The sequence below is a fragment of the Lates calcarifer genome, linkage group LG14, assembly GCF_001640805.2.
Source record: "Lates calcarifer isolate ASB-BC8 linkage group LG14, TLL_Latcal_v3, whole genome shotgun sequence".
Classification (NCBI taxonomy): Eukaryota; Metazoa; Chordata; class Actinopteri; family Centropomidae; genus Lates; species Lates calcarifer.
The window spans coordinates 2245278-2263246 of record NC_066846.1 but is presented as its reverse complement, the minus strand read 5'-3'; the positions used below and the strand labels follow the sequence as shown (position 1 = coordinate 2263246).

Sequence of the window (17969 nt, the reverse complement as noted above, 5' to 3'; positions counted from 1 at the left end):
TGCACACAGTGATGTTCCCTGATCATAATCTAACACGAGACACGTCTTTCTCTGTGGTCTTGATCCTGTCAACACGAGCACTGATACTGAAACAAAAACATGTGGTCGTATCAGCAGCATCAGAACTGCACGTATCAATCTGCCTGCCCCTAATGATGACTGAGTGAAACATGAACGCTCCGGAAAAGGTTAGAAAATGAAACTCGTGTGAGAGTCTTACTGAGACTGAGATCTCTTTTGCAAGGCAGACTCGAGGGCAGCAGAGTCAAAGAAACAGTCACACACAAACACAGCACAGGTAGGTAACACATAGGTTAGTGAGACATTTAGAAAGAAAAATGATAGTGTGTAGTTCCCCTTGTGTAAATTTCCATTTACACAACACTAAGTCATGACAAACATGGGTCCATGGCTGAAAAGGATAATGCAGTTTGTGTTGTAGATGATGTGATTCTAACACACAGTTAGTTCAGTTTGGTTCCTTTTGTTAATGGCTGATTAAAATATGTTTAAATAATAATGGTAAATAAACATTGTTTTGCATGATTTTTGTCAGCATTAATGCTCCAAAAGCAGGTGTGACAGGAAAAGGCATAAAAATCAATCACTGTCCTGACACAACTATGGAAAATATCAACAGAATAATGTTTCTGTTTCTTTTTCGGTTAAGTTTTCTCCTCTAATTATACTGTGTGGTGTAGATCAAATCATCAAAACCAAAGATAGAAGTCTGTGGGGCCTTGTGTTTATGGAAATGTGGTCTGGAGGATTTTACAGGCTCATGTAAAGCACAGCTCTCAGTTCCTTTTCCCACAGCAGAGCTGAGGTGAGCAGGGGCTCAGGAGCAGGTTAACCTGCTGCCTCTAGATGGAGCCCTTGTGCAGCTTTTCCAACTAGGAAGCGTTCAGAAGAAAGCCAGCTTCATCAAGCTAGACACCGCGTATCGAGAAAAAAACGGATGTGACAATATGTTACCTCCAAAATAAAATAAACAAGAGATTAAAGTTTACCAGACGTGTTATAACATTCAAAAAGACCAGATCAGAAATAAATGAAAATATTAATATGAACATAGTGTTAACATACATAGCTACAGACAACATTATGATTGTAGAATTCTGACACTTCCCACTAACATCAGGTAGTTTTGCTCCATTTTGATTTACTTGAGCGGTTGCAAAAAGTAGGCTATTTTACATGGTGGAAGGCTTTACAATGGGTTTTTACTAGAGAAGCACAAATGAAGATGAAAATAAATAATATGGAAAGAGGAAATGTTGAAATACATGAAATATTGTATAAGCGTTATCTAAACTGGATTTAGACCTAAAGCAGGGCTAAATATTGCGCCATTAAAAATGTTCGAAAATTCAAGATTTTGCCCACCAGCGAGCGTCTTATTTTGAAATGCGACCACCGGATATGCAATATTCTATATTAAGTCTGTCTTGACTGCGGTCAACTAATCCAAGTGTCAGTGTAGAGACAAACACAACAGCAGGTCGCGACGTCCCTGTCAACTCCAGGAGTAACCGGGGTCTGCGAACAGGTGCCGGGAGGAGCGACGCCGAGCTTTTACCGCATCCGGGAGTCGTTTCTCAATAATTCCTAAGTTTGCTTTTATTTTCCTCTGCGAGAGGCGACAAGTGGCACTTTGACACAGAGAGGGGAAGGATTTGTGGAGAGTATTGAAGCAACTGAGGCGTTCAGGTTCCCAAGTCGGTCTCCTCTGCCCACCTTAACATGGCTTCAACGACCTGCACCAGGTTTACCGATGAGTACCAGCTGTACGAGGAGCTGGGAAAGTAAGTTCTCCTTATTTTCCTCCCATTTTTAGTCGAAATTTATTGTTGAAGTGAAGCTCAAACTGTCCTGTGATTCTACTATCGCTGTTAAGATTTACCGAAACCTCCGCCAAGGACCGCCGCCTACCTGTTCCTACCTTGATAGGTTCAGTTGGCGCGTGTGAGAAGTACGTCACGCCAATTCCCATTCAAAAATCTGTCAGTTTACTTGTACGTTAGTTATCACGCATGAAGAATATTTAAGCCTTCCCTCTTTAACACCGTGGCGGGATTAATACTATGCCTCCGTAATTATCTCAACTATTTGAGTCGCCTCTCCCTGCTCCTCCCCGCCCATTAGCTTGTCATTAGGAGGAAGAATGTTTTAATAATTCCCTGTGAACCAACTGAAAAAGTTAAAATTGCATTCCAAAGCACCACGAAGTGCGTAGCAATGCATACCGAATAGAACGGGGGTGCATTCTAATTTGTCATTGGCAATAAGTAATGCTCCAACATCTATGTACCTCTAGCGACGTGCCAGGCAAGTAAAAACAAGCAGAAATTTGTATGGAATTTGGTGCTAATGTCTTCAGCACGGCAGGTAAGGCAACCTGTTACCCGTGTCACTCTCAGTCAGCTGCAGTGAGGTGAAGCTCACTTTAAGTACATGGAAACCTTATGTATATAAGACACTGAATGTGCCTTTTGGTAATTTGGTTTGCGATTGCTCAAGTTTCCGCCCCTTTGTACAAAATGCGAAAGGTTGACATTCCTCAGTGGTGTGCCTGTGGTCCACGCTCTCAACAACTCCTTCATATTTACAGTCTGCTTTTTCTGGAATGTCACGGACTTTATGTTTTCTGTTATTTTTAAATCCGACTCAAATGTGCACATGTTTACACAGATAAACAGCGAGGTTTCACAAGGTGTGGCTCTCTGGCTTTAAGTTAAATCGCGCTCTGACAGTGAAGCTCAACCACAAAGCTCTCAGATACCCAGCTGTATAGAGAGTTAAATCAGTGAGTGGATACAGCGACCTGTCAACCTCCATTTATCACTTCTTACGATGACTAAATAACAGCTATTGCATCAGGTATTACTCCACTTCATATTCAAGTTTTGATAACTAATAACAGATCTGGGTTTATTGAATGTGTAGCTGGAAGTGAAGTTCTTGTAATGGCACAATGTACATAGCAGTTATGATTCTTGGAAGTCCAGCTGCGTGTTTACAGAATGAGCACCTATTTTAAGCCTTTGTGAGGAATGATGCAGGAGGAGAAGGTGTGGCTGTCTGAAAGAAGAGAGCGCTGGTTGTACAAATCTGTTCTGTTCAGTAGGTATTCAGAGCAGTGCTTTACACAGTCTGACCTCTGCCTTTCATGCATGTCATGTTAATACTCGCTGGCATCCCTCCATTCACATACCTTTTCATTAGTGAACACTGCTTTTCTATGGTGTGTGTTTCATTAGAGTCAATAGAGATTTTTTTTTAAAAATATCAAAATGTTTTTGAATGAATGAGTAGCTGGGAATGTCTGATGCTGGTAAACCTGGTGAATTAGATACACTGATGTGATCTACTAACACAGGTGTTCTCAGCTAGCAGCACTGTGGGCGGGTACAAACCGCTTGATTGACATCTCTCTCATTCTTCTGGTAGTTTAGTGTCCAGAATTATTAGAGACCCTCTCTCTGTTGTTTTGAGTTATTTTGTGTAAAACTGAGAGTCATAATGGAAAATGGAAATCATTCTGTCTAAGTTAGTAATATAGATCTGAGACTTTAGACATAGGTGCATTAGATCCAAAGAAGTGTTTCCCAAAAATGAATTCATGATTAGACAGTTGTTTTGTTTTTGAATGTGTGTCTTGCTGTGTTGAGGCATTTTTTTTTTTGACAAATGTTGTGTTTCTGAGTTGATGGAGATTAAAGCAGCCTCACTAACTGTGACAAATAGATGAAAATGAGCCTCAAAATATAGGGAGGCAGACTAAAATCAAATATAGCAAGTTAGGCAAAACAGTCACAACTCAAGGTGCTCTTACTTGCTTGTTCTGAGGCTTTCGACCGTGCTCATGGTCTACACAGTGCATTACAATGGAGATTGTTTTTTCAATCTGCTGTTTCCACAATCAGGCTGAGTGACTGGATGATGTGTTCATCAAAACACAGATTGATAAGTCTTTAGATGAGTTTCAGAGAGACTCAGGAGGTCAAAGAATGGTGGTGACTGATCTCTGTTTCATGTTGTGTAGGGGTGCTTTCTCTGTGGTGAGGAGGTGCATGAAGATTTCCACAGGGCAGGAATACGCTGCCAAAATAATCAACACCAAGAAGCTGTCTGCCAGAGGTGAGTACATACTGTACCCTGACATGTGGCTTTAAGTTCATGAAAAGCTGCTGTCACACACCATGAAGTGTTAACTCTGCTGGGTAGAGACATGAGGCTGTGGTTGCAGGTCACTGTGGGACAGTATCTTTGTTTAAAATGTTTCTGCCGTGTCACGCTTTACACCAACTTCCTTCCTTTTTTTTTTTTTTTTTGACTGTACATGTTTTCTCACGCCTTCACCATTTTTCTCCCAGTCATGTCTGTAGTGGCAGATGGTGGTCAGGTTTCAGATGGTCGCAGCCATGCTAACCGCATCTTACTCCTCCGGCTTTCAATTCACTTTCACTTTCACGCTCCCCGTTGCTTTCCATTCTTGTGACTCCACTCATCAAACATGAAGCAGGCCAACAGCTCCTTTTGTGACTCATTCTCTGATATCAACCACAGCTCCTGATCTCTGATGAGCTGCACATGACTCACATTAAAACACAAGCCAGTGAAGGCAGCGCGGTGGCAGATTTGAGAAAAACTTTTGTTGTTCTCTCCTCCTGGTGCCCTTTTTTTTTTTTTTTTTTTGTGCTTCCCTCTGTAATGGAGCGTCTGCTCAGGAAGCAGAGGCATCATGAATTCTTTTATTCTCCTCTCCTCACCTTTTTTATCCTCTCCATCATTATCTGTGCCGCGTGGGCCGAGGCTCCCGCTGTCTGGATGTTGCGCCGCTGATTGATCCCTGCACAGGACCCTAATGGGCTGATGGGAAAGTGCACGCAAACAAAAGGAGATAGGCTTGAAAAAGCATGCGGCGATGGCGAGCAAATTGCGCAGTGCGCGGCAGATGTGGCGTCTCATGGGGGAAGCAGGGGGTTTCCTCACAGCTTTAACAGCTGCATGAAGAAAAGCAGAATTGGGGGGGGGGGGGGGGAGTACATGTGGTTTTGAAAGAAGAGAGAAAAGAGTCAACACTAATAATGAAACAAAAACTAAAAAGAGAATATCCATTTAGCTATTTCTGATGGCTCACTGACACAATATCTCTATTCATTCATAGCCAGTCCCCCCCATATGGAGAAAAAATGGAAGCCTGAATGAGAGAGTTTGTGGTTCCCGGGTCTAATTATTGGTTCTGTAGCTCCTGAGATGAAGTGGAGAGCATGAGCGATGAAAGGGAGGAGAACAGAGAGAGAGGAGGGCAGATGTTTATAGAAGGGGAGTCCATGATTGATTCCATACTCAGATTGCTTTGGCCGAATGCCTCCACTGAGCCTGAGCCTCCCTCACCTGAAGGAGAAAATGAGAGTGAAATGGAAAGGAGAAGAGGTGTGTGTGTCTGTGTGTATGTGTCTCTCTCTCTGTCTGTGTGTGGTGTGTGTGTGTGTGTGTGTGTTGTGGTGTGTGTGTGTTTTGGAGTTTACCTGCTGGATCCAGTCCACAGAGTTACATTCAAATAAGAACAACCTGAGTGTTATTGTCATAGTTTTAGCTATCATTCCTATAAAATTAACATTGCACTCTATGAGTTTAATGAGATGGGAACACAGTCCAATGAAATTTAAACCAAGCCCCCAGGATAGCTGTGAACTGTAAAGTTACTATTCAAACTGTGTGTTAGTAAAAATCCAACACAGTTTACAGACTGACTTCCTGTTTTAACTTTGACCTATTGTACTTACTGTACTCATCACACACACACACACACACACATACAGTTTTCCTGTACAATGAGAGATTATTAGTTGCAGCTTCTTACATTAAGTAGGTTGCAGTGCAGTTTTCTCACTTTGGTTTTTGTATGCATGAAACAAGTGAGATATAATGTGCTAGTCATCTTTAGAGATGCTGGTAGGCAGAGGCAGGCTAACTGTACCCCACCCCCCCGGCCTGGACCTGAGGTAGGTCCAGTTTTTAAATAAACCCCAGACAAATTCGGATGCTCAAGACCAAGTCAAAACAACAGAACTTTGATGAACCTGAATTGCTGATATAGCCTGTTGAGTTTACATCTGTATTAAATGTGACAGGAAGAAGAATCAGTATAAAAACATCTTAAGCCTGACACACACTAAAAGAATCTTAAAATCTTAACTGATTTATAACATGTGAGAGGCCACACACACAACGTCAAATAATGTCCGATTTCACAGCTTTGTTCTTATAGTGTGCGATGTGCAATGAGAAGACCAACACAGCACACCACACACTAACAGATTCCATCCATCACATTCCGTCTGGACTCTCAAAACTCGAAGTCTTGCACAATCAAACGCAGTTTTAGAGTAAACAAACATGGCGGTTTACAATGTCTCTTGTTCGTTGGTGCTTCCGTCTTCAGTCAGTTTGCTTCCTGATTGGCTATCATTCCATTCCACGGTTTTCCTCGGTGTACCCCCCCATAGAACAGGATTTTTGATCGTAAATATTGAACATGTTTAATATTTCTTGGGGCGATCATCTTCAGAGGGTAAAATCAGTCTTAACACACCTACACACACCACACTACAGGTAAACTACTCTACAGGGGGGACTCAGGCCGATAATCGGCGCAGTTATCTTTTAGTGTGTATCCCGCTTTAATTGGACAAGTACTCACCCTGTCTGTAATTTGTGTGAGTTCTGCCCTGAGGGCATCTTCTCTGCAGGTTAGTTAACCCTCCTGTTTCTAACCTCTACCGGTGGTTATGAGTTTATATTTTCTCACCTCTCACCATCGGTGTTATTACTGTCATGACTTCGCTCTGTGGCTGCAACCCTCAGCTTGATAGCCTCGTGGCCACAATTTGGCTCACCACTGGTCATGTTTAGAAGCCACAGTATGGTTAGAAGGTTCCCAGCGTCACTGTCGCTGAAAAACAAAATTGAAGCCAACAGATGCTTCACTAGACTGATAACATACAACATCTATATATATATCTTTTGATTCGTTTAATGCTATTAAAAAATGCCTCAAATCATGTAAACCACCATAATCCATCTTAGAGGGGTTTCTCATGACAGCAGTGGTGTTCAGACGAGACAGAAGAAAGACAGCACTGGGGGTGCATTATGCTCTCAGGCAAACAGACAGGCAGATACAGTAGTGTACTGTAAGACTGGCTGATAGATATTGAAGCAGGCAGGCTGAGCTGAAGGTCACGTTCAATGAGGGGAAACCCCAGAGTCGCTGCCAACACTGCCGCTGCCACTGCATGATGAGAAATCCTAAACAGGAAGCCTTAATGTGGCTGTAAACTTTGGCTTCACACCAAAGGCAGAGCTTTGCGGTGCAGTGTACTTCCAAGGAATATTGATGAAAAATACTACATCAGGAAGACTTCTTAGTGTGTCTGAATTTGTCCGTATTTGTATATTTGCGTTTGTCAGTGTAGTGATTTGAGTAGTAGTGTAGTATCCAGTAGCATTATAGACATATAGTATTATACATGTAGCAATACATTTATGCCATCACTTGGATTATACTGTCAGAATAAATTAAAGTAAAAGCACAGTGCAAGGTCACCCCCACCCTACTCAGGGGAATCAGGAAGTGGGCCGCTGATATGTAGGTAGGACACAGCTTGCATTGAGAGCAGTGTTGCTGTGACTCCTTAAGGTGCAGCCTCCATTCCGACTGGATCCTGAGTATAAAGTATAATTAATAACTAACTAATCATCAGCTGAAACAAGCAATACTCAATAGCTGCTTATTTATCATTTTGTAACTTCTAAATGAGTTCATGTTTTGCGTGTTTGAATTTTCATTACTGTCTGCGTGGATTCTCGTGGACATGGAAATGATCATTTGTGTTTTAATTTAATTAATAGACACTGTGTTGTACTGGATCAGAAGTCGGCTTCCAGTGTCGGGCAGATTTTTTTTTTGTCTTTTTTGGATTTCTGCTGTTCAAAACATCCCAACAGAATATTAAATTGTGGGTGTGTTTGGGTGGTCTGTGTAAAATATGATGAAGTGTAGCCACTGAGTTGCATTAGCTGTGCTAGCTAGTTGTGAATTGATGACATTACAGCAGAAATATAGCTTCAGGTCTAGGGTTTACATCTCAGATTTGGTGGTATCAGTCTGGTTCTCAGATCAGTTATGTCTTGAAGTGTGTCTCACTGTATGGCACAAATAAGTTTCATAGCTTGTGCAGAAAGACTTTTTCTTTTACTCATTTAGCCTGGCAAGCTAATAATCAGTATAGATGAAATAAAGCAAAAATATGGCACTGTATCTCAAATGGAGTTGACTCAGATTTGGCAGTGTTTGGTTAATTTGCCTTGGGTCTTGAAGATGCAGGTACAGCCCAGGTGTGGGTTTTAGACCTGAACAGAACCTTTGTTTTGGTTTTTATGTTTTAATCAAATATGTCCTGTGAATTTAGACAATATTTTTGAATATATATACATATATAATTTCACGATTTGATGCTTTTCTGGATATACATTATGATAGTAAACTCAGTATCTTTGGGTGCTGTTAGGCTGAATTAAAGCCAGCTATATAAATAGATCACTGTGGGCTGTGGGCATTTTCAGTTTATGTGTGTTACCTATCCCAAAGCCCTCCCCCTTCAAAATAAAAGCCCCAAAAGTGGGACAATGCAAGAACATGTAACTAAAAAATTACCCAGATGTACTGAACTGAAAGCATGTCTTCACTGACAGCGCAGGCCTGTTTGAAGGGAAAACTAGGACAGTGGTTAAACACAGACCTAGTGATGCTTGGACGCGGTGGAGTGGAAATGATCACTTGACAAACCCACCAGGCTGTGGAAAAGCTAGCTATGGTTCAGGAGCCAGCCATTCTGTCGTTTTTGCCTCTGGAAAATACCCGAGGCCCCAGCCGCTCACAGTGAACTCTTCATTCCCATGGAAACAAAAGAGATGGAGAGCTAAATATAGTCTGTGGGGTAATATAGGCATTGAAGTATATTACAGTCTTTGTGCTGTTAATTGCCCAAGTGCATGATGCTGTCAGTGATGATGAATCACTCAGCACAGACACATTTAGCTAAACAATGAACAGTAATATCATTTACTGAATTTGAAATGGGCCTTTTGTGATTTACCTTCATTTAACACCAGTAGGCCCTGTTAGTTAAACCTAGATCATGTTCAGACACATTCACACACACACACACTCTCAAATATACACACAAACAATAGCTCGAACACTGGTGCCAACTGTTTTTAATGTCCGCTTATAAGAACGGCAAGGGGGTGATGGCCCGACCCGTCAACCCAGTGGTGTATATTGAGAATTGGTTACTGAAATCCCTCCTGCCGCCCCCACCCTCACCCCTTCATACATACACAGAAACACACACAAATATAGAGTGTGTCTAAATAAAGTGCTCCAGTGCCAGTGGTTGGCTTAGCAGCTAATGTTAGAGGCTAAACCCGCCATTTACACAGTACCCTGCTAAGACTAGGCATGAAAGAAATGGATCAAGGGAGCTGTATTTTTTTTTTTTGTGTGTGTGTGTGTGTGTGTGTGTGTGTGTGTGTGCACAGCCGTGTGTACAGTCTACATGGTATTTGAGTGTGTCTTGTCTTGTCATTATATCCGCAGCTCAACCCTCAGGTTCTGGCTGACCCATATGGCCTATGACTTGGATGACCAGTGAGCTGTTCATACAGACCGTGTTGACACAAGCATAAGTGGTGACTCAGTAAACCCCAAGAGAATGTCCTTGTGTTTTCATCACCACTTAAATAGTCTGTCTCTCTCTCAGCCTGAAGTTGTCCACTGACCCTAATTGCTTTTGTGAAAGACCCTAAGCTAATTACGCTTAACATTTTACGCCATTTTAACATCATTCATTCATTAAGGAATCCCTCCATACGGTTTCCTGCAGAGAATGCAGATCATTCATTTGGAATACAGCAGATTTTAGGGAGTTTGTCAGTTAAACTGCTTCATGATCTGAAAGTCAGGCATATATGTGTCAAAGGTGGCAAAGATCTTAGATGTTAACATGACTTTGAAGCAGCTCTGAATGGTACATGATTGTATATGAATGGTTAAGAATTCTTGCAGAATGTTAATGTATTTAAAGTGTTTCACATTTTGTTTACATTTTTCACACAGATTAAACAAGATTTAAAAAAAGTGAATTAATTAGTGATCTTAAAATGTGTTTTACTTTTGGACAGGCTAGGCTAACCTAGGTTAGGCTAACCCGGCTACTGGATGTAGCTTCATATTTATTATTCTCATTTAATCTAGAAATTGCATGGAAACATTCTTATCAGTCAGTTAATCGACAGAAAATCATTCTACAACAATTCTGATGAAAAAACTAAGGATGTGATTCCCCTCGAAATTCAGACACTCCGCTGAAAGCCTTACATTTCCCTATTGTCTCTAACAGCTTCACAGGGGAATACAGGTGGAGTTTTGCTTTATCTCCTTGTGTTTGTTTTCCCCCCCCCTCATCGATGCTCTGTAAATCTGAATAGATTTTTACATGAGCATGAAACCTCAGTGTGTTTAACCCCCTGTGACTAATACAGCTGAGACAATAGACTGTGGAGCTTTATTTACCGTCTACTCTGAATTGTATCACATTTTGTGGCCATGTTGAGTTGTTCCAAAGAGGAAAAGATGGAATAGGTTTTGAGTTTAAATGCAACAGTGAAGATTAACAGTAGCCTAATTACAGAAGCGTGTGTATATGTTTGTATATTTTTAAGCATTCACCCCCAGCTCAATCTTCTTGTAGCTGCTCACAGCTGCTCATGGTATGCTAAAAATATCTCATTAGAGTGATGCGAGGGAGCATAAAAAACAGAAATCAGGCTGCCATGTAATAGAGCAACTGTCAGCGGGAGTGGAGGACTCCCCAGTCCTTGGCAAAAGATATTTTCATCTCTGCCTGCATAATTTCCCCATCAATCAACTGGAAAGAGAGAGACTTATTATTCCAGCCTTTTTTTTTTAAATGGCAATCAATGGTATTTCTAGCTAACTGTATTTAAGCTGAAGAGGCGATGAATATGGGAAAGAATGAAGGAATGGAGGACAACAAGTCAGGGAAAATCAACAGCATGAAATATGTATGATAAGCTAAACACCTGGAGTAGAACGACCTGCATCGGATGGCAGGCTAAAAAACAGACCCCAAGAAAACGGAAGCTTATTCTTTCTGTTGCGCAATTACTTAACCTAATACAATGCCAGTTTGTGATATGTTACTCACAATTTTAAGATTTATTGGGATACAATTCCTCAGAGTTCTTTTTTAATGCTCAGTTGGCAGGCAGCAGATGGCAGGTATCGACTGTTTGATGATGAAATACATTGGCGGGTGCTAAGCTGATTTGTCTGTTATCACCCACTCAATCAAAGCCCACAGGAGGCACCTCATCAATACTGATAAGCTGCATTGTCTCTTCTCTTGTGGAATAATGGCACTGGATGGATTTCTGTGGATTAGCAGCTCAGTCTCTCTGAAGTCGAGCCTTTGTTTGATGGATCAACCTGGAGGAGAAAAGGAAGAGAAAGGCTCACCTGTATCTGCATGCCATCTTTCTTTCTTCCAGCTAAAATCAGCTTGAGAGCAAGAAGATGTTTGAAGGCTGATAATTATTTTTTGAATTAAAAAAAATGGCATGCATGTATTAAATTTACCATAAATGTCCAAATATGCCCTAAAGTGCTGAAACAATTAGTCAGTTGATCAAACATTGTTTATTAGATTAGATCTCTGTCAGAGTTTAATAGAAGAAAAGATGCCAAATATTTTCCAGTTCCAATGAATGCTTGTTTGATTTCCCTATTTGCAACTGATTGCTTATGAGGAAGAGTTACAGTGGATTGATTTTTTAAAATCAGCATCAACTTTATGATGTGACCGATAACAAGCTAACAAATGAGTCATAAAGCTTTTAAAGCAATAAGCTCAGAGAGGAGGTGATTTACAGTGATTTTTTTTTTTTTAAGAAGAGCTACAAGGTGTTCTTGAGCTTGCCATGGAGCAGAGGTGGCAGCAGGCCAAGCAAGGTAGCCAAGATATCCTTTCACCTAGCCAAATCCCTCAGGTCTTCCATGGGGATCCCAAGGTGTTCCCATGCCATATGGGATGTATTCGCTGGTCTGGTCTGCCCATAACAGTTGGAAATGCCTGGAATATCTTCAAAGGGAGGTATCCAGGAGGCATCCTGATCTGATACCAGAATCACCTGAAGTGGATCTTTTTGATGTTACAGAGCAGTGATTGTACTCTCAGTATCTAACTGTAAGTAGAGGAATCTGTTGATTTTCCCAAACAATCAGTCATCCAATCAAACTCCAAACTTTGCTATTCCTGAGGACCCAAGAAAGTGCAATGTTGATTGTGAGGTTTTTTGGTTGTGTGGATTCTTGAGTCAAAGTGTCAACCATTGCTTTCTTCTTTTTTCTTTTTTTACATATTATTTGACATGAAGAACTACACTACAGGGACAGTGCAGAACCGGGACAATTTACAGTACGCAAGAAAGGTTGAACTCAACTTCAGTGGCACTCATCAGAATGGAGCAGAGCAGCCAAATCCAGTATATTGTTTAAGGCCCAAGAGGGTGATGATGCTCTCAAGAAGGCTGCAGCCTGGATTAATGCAGGCCAAGCAATCAGCCCCGACTGATACATTTTGAATAGGTATAGCACTAATGCCTTAAACTGAGCTGGCATCCTGCAAAAAAAAAAAAAAAAAGAAAAAAAGATTATAGCCACTTGTATCAGCAATCTCATTCTCTTGCTGATCACAATAGGTTGGGTTGGAATGTAGATCACTGGGAATTCAAACACCTGGCCTTGAGGTTCAGCTCCAGCCTCATTACGACAGTCTGTTACAGTGTCCATATTCCCCACACCGAGTCTAGCACACTTCCAGTGAGTGATGGGCTCTGCCAGGGTTGTAACCTTGTCACGTATTCTGTTTTGTGATTTTCACAGACAGGGTCTTAAGGTGCAGCTGAGGTGTGTTTCTGGGTTGATGGCCTCAGGATTGGATCTCTGCTTTTTGAGATGATGTGATTCTCGTGGCTTCGTTATCCTGTGACCTCCAGCAAGCACTGAGATATTTTTTTTTTTTAGCTGAGGTTGAAGAGGCTAAAATTTGAGTCAGAACCATCAAATCTCACACCATGGTACTCTGCCAGAAAATAGTGAATTCCGCTTCTCTGCTTGGGAAGAGTCAATAGCCCTCGTAAAGAAGCTCAAGTACTAAAGTTCACAGCTGAGAGTAATTGTATCATGTCTATATGCATTTGTGGTTCTACTGCATAGTCTGTTTGCCTTTTTGTATAATTTGTCATACCTACTTTAGGTAAGCCTGAGGACTCTTCCTACTTGTCTTTCATTGGTGTCATCCACTCAGGTGCTGTCTCTCTCCCCGTCTCTTTGAAACAGGGATAAATTGGAGTATTCCCTCTGGGCTTTATTCTAAATCCTCATTTAGCCAAGTAGGCCAGCCACTTGAGGGACAGGCTGCCTGCTTTAATTAGGGCTTCTTTGTCTGTCAGACAGAGACTGGGTGCTCCAATCTAGAGACAGCATCTTCCAGCAGTGCTCTCTTCTGCCTTAATAAACCACTACGCTAGCTCTGAGAGTGCAAGGTCAGTCCCTCTTTGTCCCTCTGAAGCTTTGTGCCTCTTTGGAAATGCAGTCCTCTCCTTCATTCTGTCTATTACTTATCTTTGCACTTTCTGCGAATGTGGAAAGGGAGGTCATTATTCTTTATGCCACTGACCTCTGAACTTTTGAATCTTTGTGTTCATCACTTGTTCTCTGAGGAGAGAAGTGTAGAGTGTGAGCGTGTCCATGCCCTGTGGGAGATGTAGTCCCAGACCTCTTCACACAACACCTTCAAAACACCCTCCCTGATTTGTATAATGTATTCATGTAATGCTACTTTGGTCCACAAGCGCAGAGATGATGGAAGTTTCCTCCTGCTGCAGGGTGTGCCCTTCAGATGAAAATAGGTAGTTTCTTTTCATAATGTTAATCCTTGTCATGTTCCTCTCTTTGTTCAAGAAATGAACAAAGAGAGGAACATATACGTGCACTGTATACAAGGTACAGATTTTAATAGATTCAAGCTGTGAACAAAACACCTTTGTACATTTAGATTCAGTCTGTCTGTAGCATAAGGCCACATTCAGGTCAACATTAGCACAGTTTGGAAAAATGCAGCCAGTTCATTTAAGTGATGCCACTGGGTTGATGCAGCAGGGGTGACATCTTAGGGTCTTCTGGCAAAAGTTAAGCATTGCTCAACTTTTATTGCAGTGCTGCATGACATTGATACTTATTGGTACTCTTAATAGAAGGCTGATGTGGCTTATAACAGCAAGTTGCGCTAGCTAAAGATAACTTTAGTGTTTAAACTAATACTGATGGTTTTCTTTTACAAAGTAAACAACTGTGGAGTTGTTTTATCTGTTAATCAGTATATCTCAATGTTGAGCATCAGAGTTATTTTGTTGTCCGTGTTGCCCCGTTACACACACAAACTGCACATAAGCTTTATTTTGAAGACCCACCACTACCCTCTCTTTGATTAGCTAGTAGTTGTTGTCCTCATTGGTTGAATTAGTTAGGTCTAGGTTTCAGAATTGATGATTGTTGATTGTCATTAGTGAGTGTTATGGCAGCAGGACAGTGAATGTGGGGTAGATTCAAAAGGAGAGTGTTGATGGAAATGAAGGAGCATCAACAGTGTGACAGTGTGGTACAATGATGTTTTTTTTTTTTTTAAACGTTTTTGGACAATAAAGTTAGTGGAGCTCTATGGCGCTCCTCAGTAGCTGAATGGTAATAAAAGCAGAAATACCTCAAACATAATGGAGCTGATACAATCCATGCTCGATAATAAAACCTTTCCAGTGTTTTCATGAGATTTACTTATATTTTTTCAATGCCATGTGTGGTCTGAACGTTTGCTTAACACAACAACATAATAACACTAGAACATAACATGAGAACATAATGAAAGCCGCTCATTAAATGTGTTAAATGCACCACCAAAATGATTTATTTAGAGCACTGAAACTCACAACTTTAACTATCTTGAGACAGCAGACAGTTAATAATGTCCACAGAGCTTTTTCCTAATGATGACCCTCTGTTGTTAAAGGTGCCCTGGGGTTTCTGCTGTTGTAATTAAGTACATCACTAATGTGGTTTACTAAAGTTTCCTCATGTCTCAGAGGGACAGTATCTGGCCTTTGTAAGTCATTCGGCTTCCCTAATGCTTGGACAGCCCACACATATTGTGCACCAACAGCAGAGGTGAAAAGCTGCCAGAACCATGCGAAAGGCGTTGAGCCCTCCAGGGGCATTCTTGGCAAAAATGTTGTTTTGTCTCTCTCCTTCCTCGCCTTTCCTCCCTTCAATATGTTTTCTCTCTCTCTCATGCTCAGTGGATGAAATCAGGGATTGCATCACTCACTGGAGCTGATCTGAGTCATGTTTTTAAGGGCAACTCCAGCAGCGGCTTTTTTTTTTTTTTTCTGGCTGAGAAAGAGGCTTAGGTGGTGCATCAGGGGAGACAGTGTCAATGTGTCATCCTGGAGGATGTGGAACCTAAAGCCCCTCTACACTGGCATACTCCACTCCTCAGCCAGCCTTTGTATCCAGTTATATTTGCGTCAGCATGGAGGAAAAGATCAGTTTGTTTGTTTGTTGTTCATCTCTTAATTTGTTTCTGACACGGATATTTACATGTGACTGGGATCTCTTTTAGTTTTTCCATAATTTTGTTGCTTTCTCAACTGTCAAGTGTTCCCTATGACAGGCTAAAAACAAAGTAACTGTCAGACTAGATAAAAAGCAATTATGACTTATTGATTGGATCACAGCTTTTTGATAAATATTTGATTAAAAATATATGAAGTAAAGTAGCAGTATCGAGTGACTTTCTTCATTTTCATTGTTATATATTCGAATTAGTGTTGCATTTAAAGCTGGACCACTAGTTCACAAGAGAGATTAAAGAGAGGAATGCTCAGAATTGAACCAGTGGTTTCAGAAAGTATTCACAGCCCTCAGGTTTCTGTTCTTGGCTGACAGGAGTGGAACCCAACATTTTCTTCTGCTTTGTTCTGCTGCATTTTGTTCTGCTTTGGAGTTACTGTGGCCTTTCTGTCAGCTCCAACCGGCCTGGCCGTTCTCGTCTGACCTCTCTCATCAACAAGGTATTTCCATTCAGCACTGCAGGTCACTGGATGTTTTCTGTTTTTCACCATTCTGAGTAAACTCTACAGAGTGAGAAAATAGTGTCAAACTATGTTTCTAAAGAACAGACCTCAAAGGTTTGTTTCCAGTCTCTGCTGGCATCTAAAGCAAAAGGTTGCCTCCCTCCATTTTCCTTTTTAACTCGAGCAGTATGTGCCCACGTGTTGACTATGTTACCACTGTATGAGATGTTGCCATGACAGTGTTAACACACAACCCTAAGTTCTTTATTAAATCTTTTAAGGCCAGAACAGCACCAGATCTAAGTAGGTAACCTGGGCAGGTGTTTCCTATCATGGTCAAAATCTTGTCAAGAATCATCAGTCCTTAAGGCAGGGGAGCTTGGAAATGGAACAGGTCAACAGCAAGGGTGATGAATGCTGAATGACTGGGATCACCATGATCAGAAAATGGAACTCTAATGTGGAAAAGGGCATCTAGGTGGGAGGAATGTGCTGTGTAAAGTCTGTGATCCAACAAGAGATGAGCCAAAGTCTCTCTCCTGGCCTTCTTTTGAACAAAGACATGCTTAGCAGTCAGATGTTACGCTTCGATCGGAACAAGGTGTCCTTTGAAAGAAATGAATTTTAAGTAGAGACAGAAGCACAATGGTGGCATGGAGAGGGGAAAGGGGAATTAGGGAGTGAAAAGAACTGATATGGGCAGAGGTTAATGATGATCTTGGTGTTTTGAGAGCAATATAGTGAAGGCATGACAGGTTAAAAGCGCACAAAGAGGATGAGGAAATATGCAGTGAGTGAAAGGTTAAAGTGTGAAATTGTAAAGCGTTTCAGCCTTGTGGAGAGAAACAGTGACGTCAGCCTAGGAAAAATGATCAGTGTGTGGGCAAGAGCTAATGGAAGTAAAGTTGTACTGACTGTACTGTACAGGAGGATATCGGTGGAAAGGGGTGTGTGCCTGGTCCAGCAAAGTCCTGTCTAGAGCCTGACAGATATTGGTGACCCTTAAAGGTTTGCTACAGGTGCCAGCACAATACTTATGTTTTATACCTGTCGCCCTGGAGATGGCAATGTCAGTCAGCTGGTACTTTGTTCCAGACTAAATATCTCGACGTTGGTGATCCCCTGAATTTTCCTCTGACACTATGAGACATTTTTGGTTGTGCTAACTTAACAGTTTCATGGCTCATTAACTCTAAAATACAAACTATAAATAGCCAATAAAAAATTCACTAGTCTAGTAACAATGCAGCCAAATCAGTCTTGATCTCACCAGGAATGTTAGAAAAAGCTCAGTGCTCGTTACACATTAACTAATGGTAATGGAGGTGAGGACGTATTTGTATCTACTGTTACTGACTGCACAAGATTGAAATGATATTCTTCTTTTTCACAGCACAAAGTTAATTTTGTAATTGTTATATTTGGTTGTGAGGTAAACGTGTTGCTGTGGGAACAGGGACACTGTGAAGGGTATTAGTCTGTTTAAAGCTTATGTTAGAGCTGGTGTTCTGCCAATTTGAGCCAGATAACACATGAAGTCAACATTTCCTATCATGAGTTTAGAGTGTCTGACCATGTGCTTCAGTTTGTTAGCATTTCTGGTGACTTGACTACGAACATTAGACTGATTTGATTTATATTTGACAGAGAGCAGCCATAAACTCATTATATTCCAACCTCATTGCTGT

At 41.2% G+C, this 17969-nt stretch overlaps 1 protein-coding gene across 8 annotated transcripts in view; it reads left to right on the top strand.

The window, feature by feature from the left end:
• Positions 1 to 1461: 1461 nt before the first annotated feature.
• Positions 1462 to 17969, top strand: part of camk2d1 (calcium/calmodulin-dependent protein kinase (CaM kinase) II delta 1) — a 92677-nt gene continuing 76169 nt past the window's right edge. For 4 of the 8 annotated variants that reach the window (XM_051075721.1, XM_018674329.2, XM_018674332.2 and 1 more), the window contains exons 1-2: positions 1462 to 1805; positions 4046 to 4140. In XM_051075721.1, coding sequence (XP_050931678.1) covers positions 1744 to 1805; positions 4046 to 4140 — 157 coding nt within the window. In that variant the 5' untranslated portion in view covers positions 1462 to 1743. The remainder of the gene's footprint in view (positions 1806 to 4045; positions 4141 to 17969) is intronic. The other 4 variants (XM_051075722.1, XM_018674344.2, XM_018674346.2 and 1 more) reach the window with 1 other exon arrangement.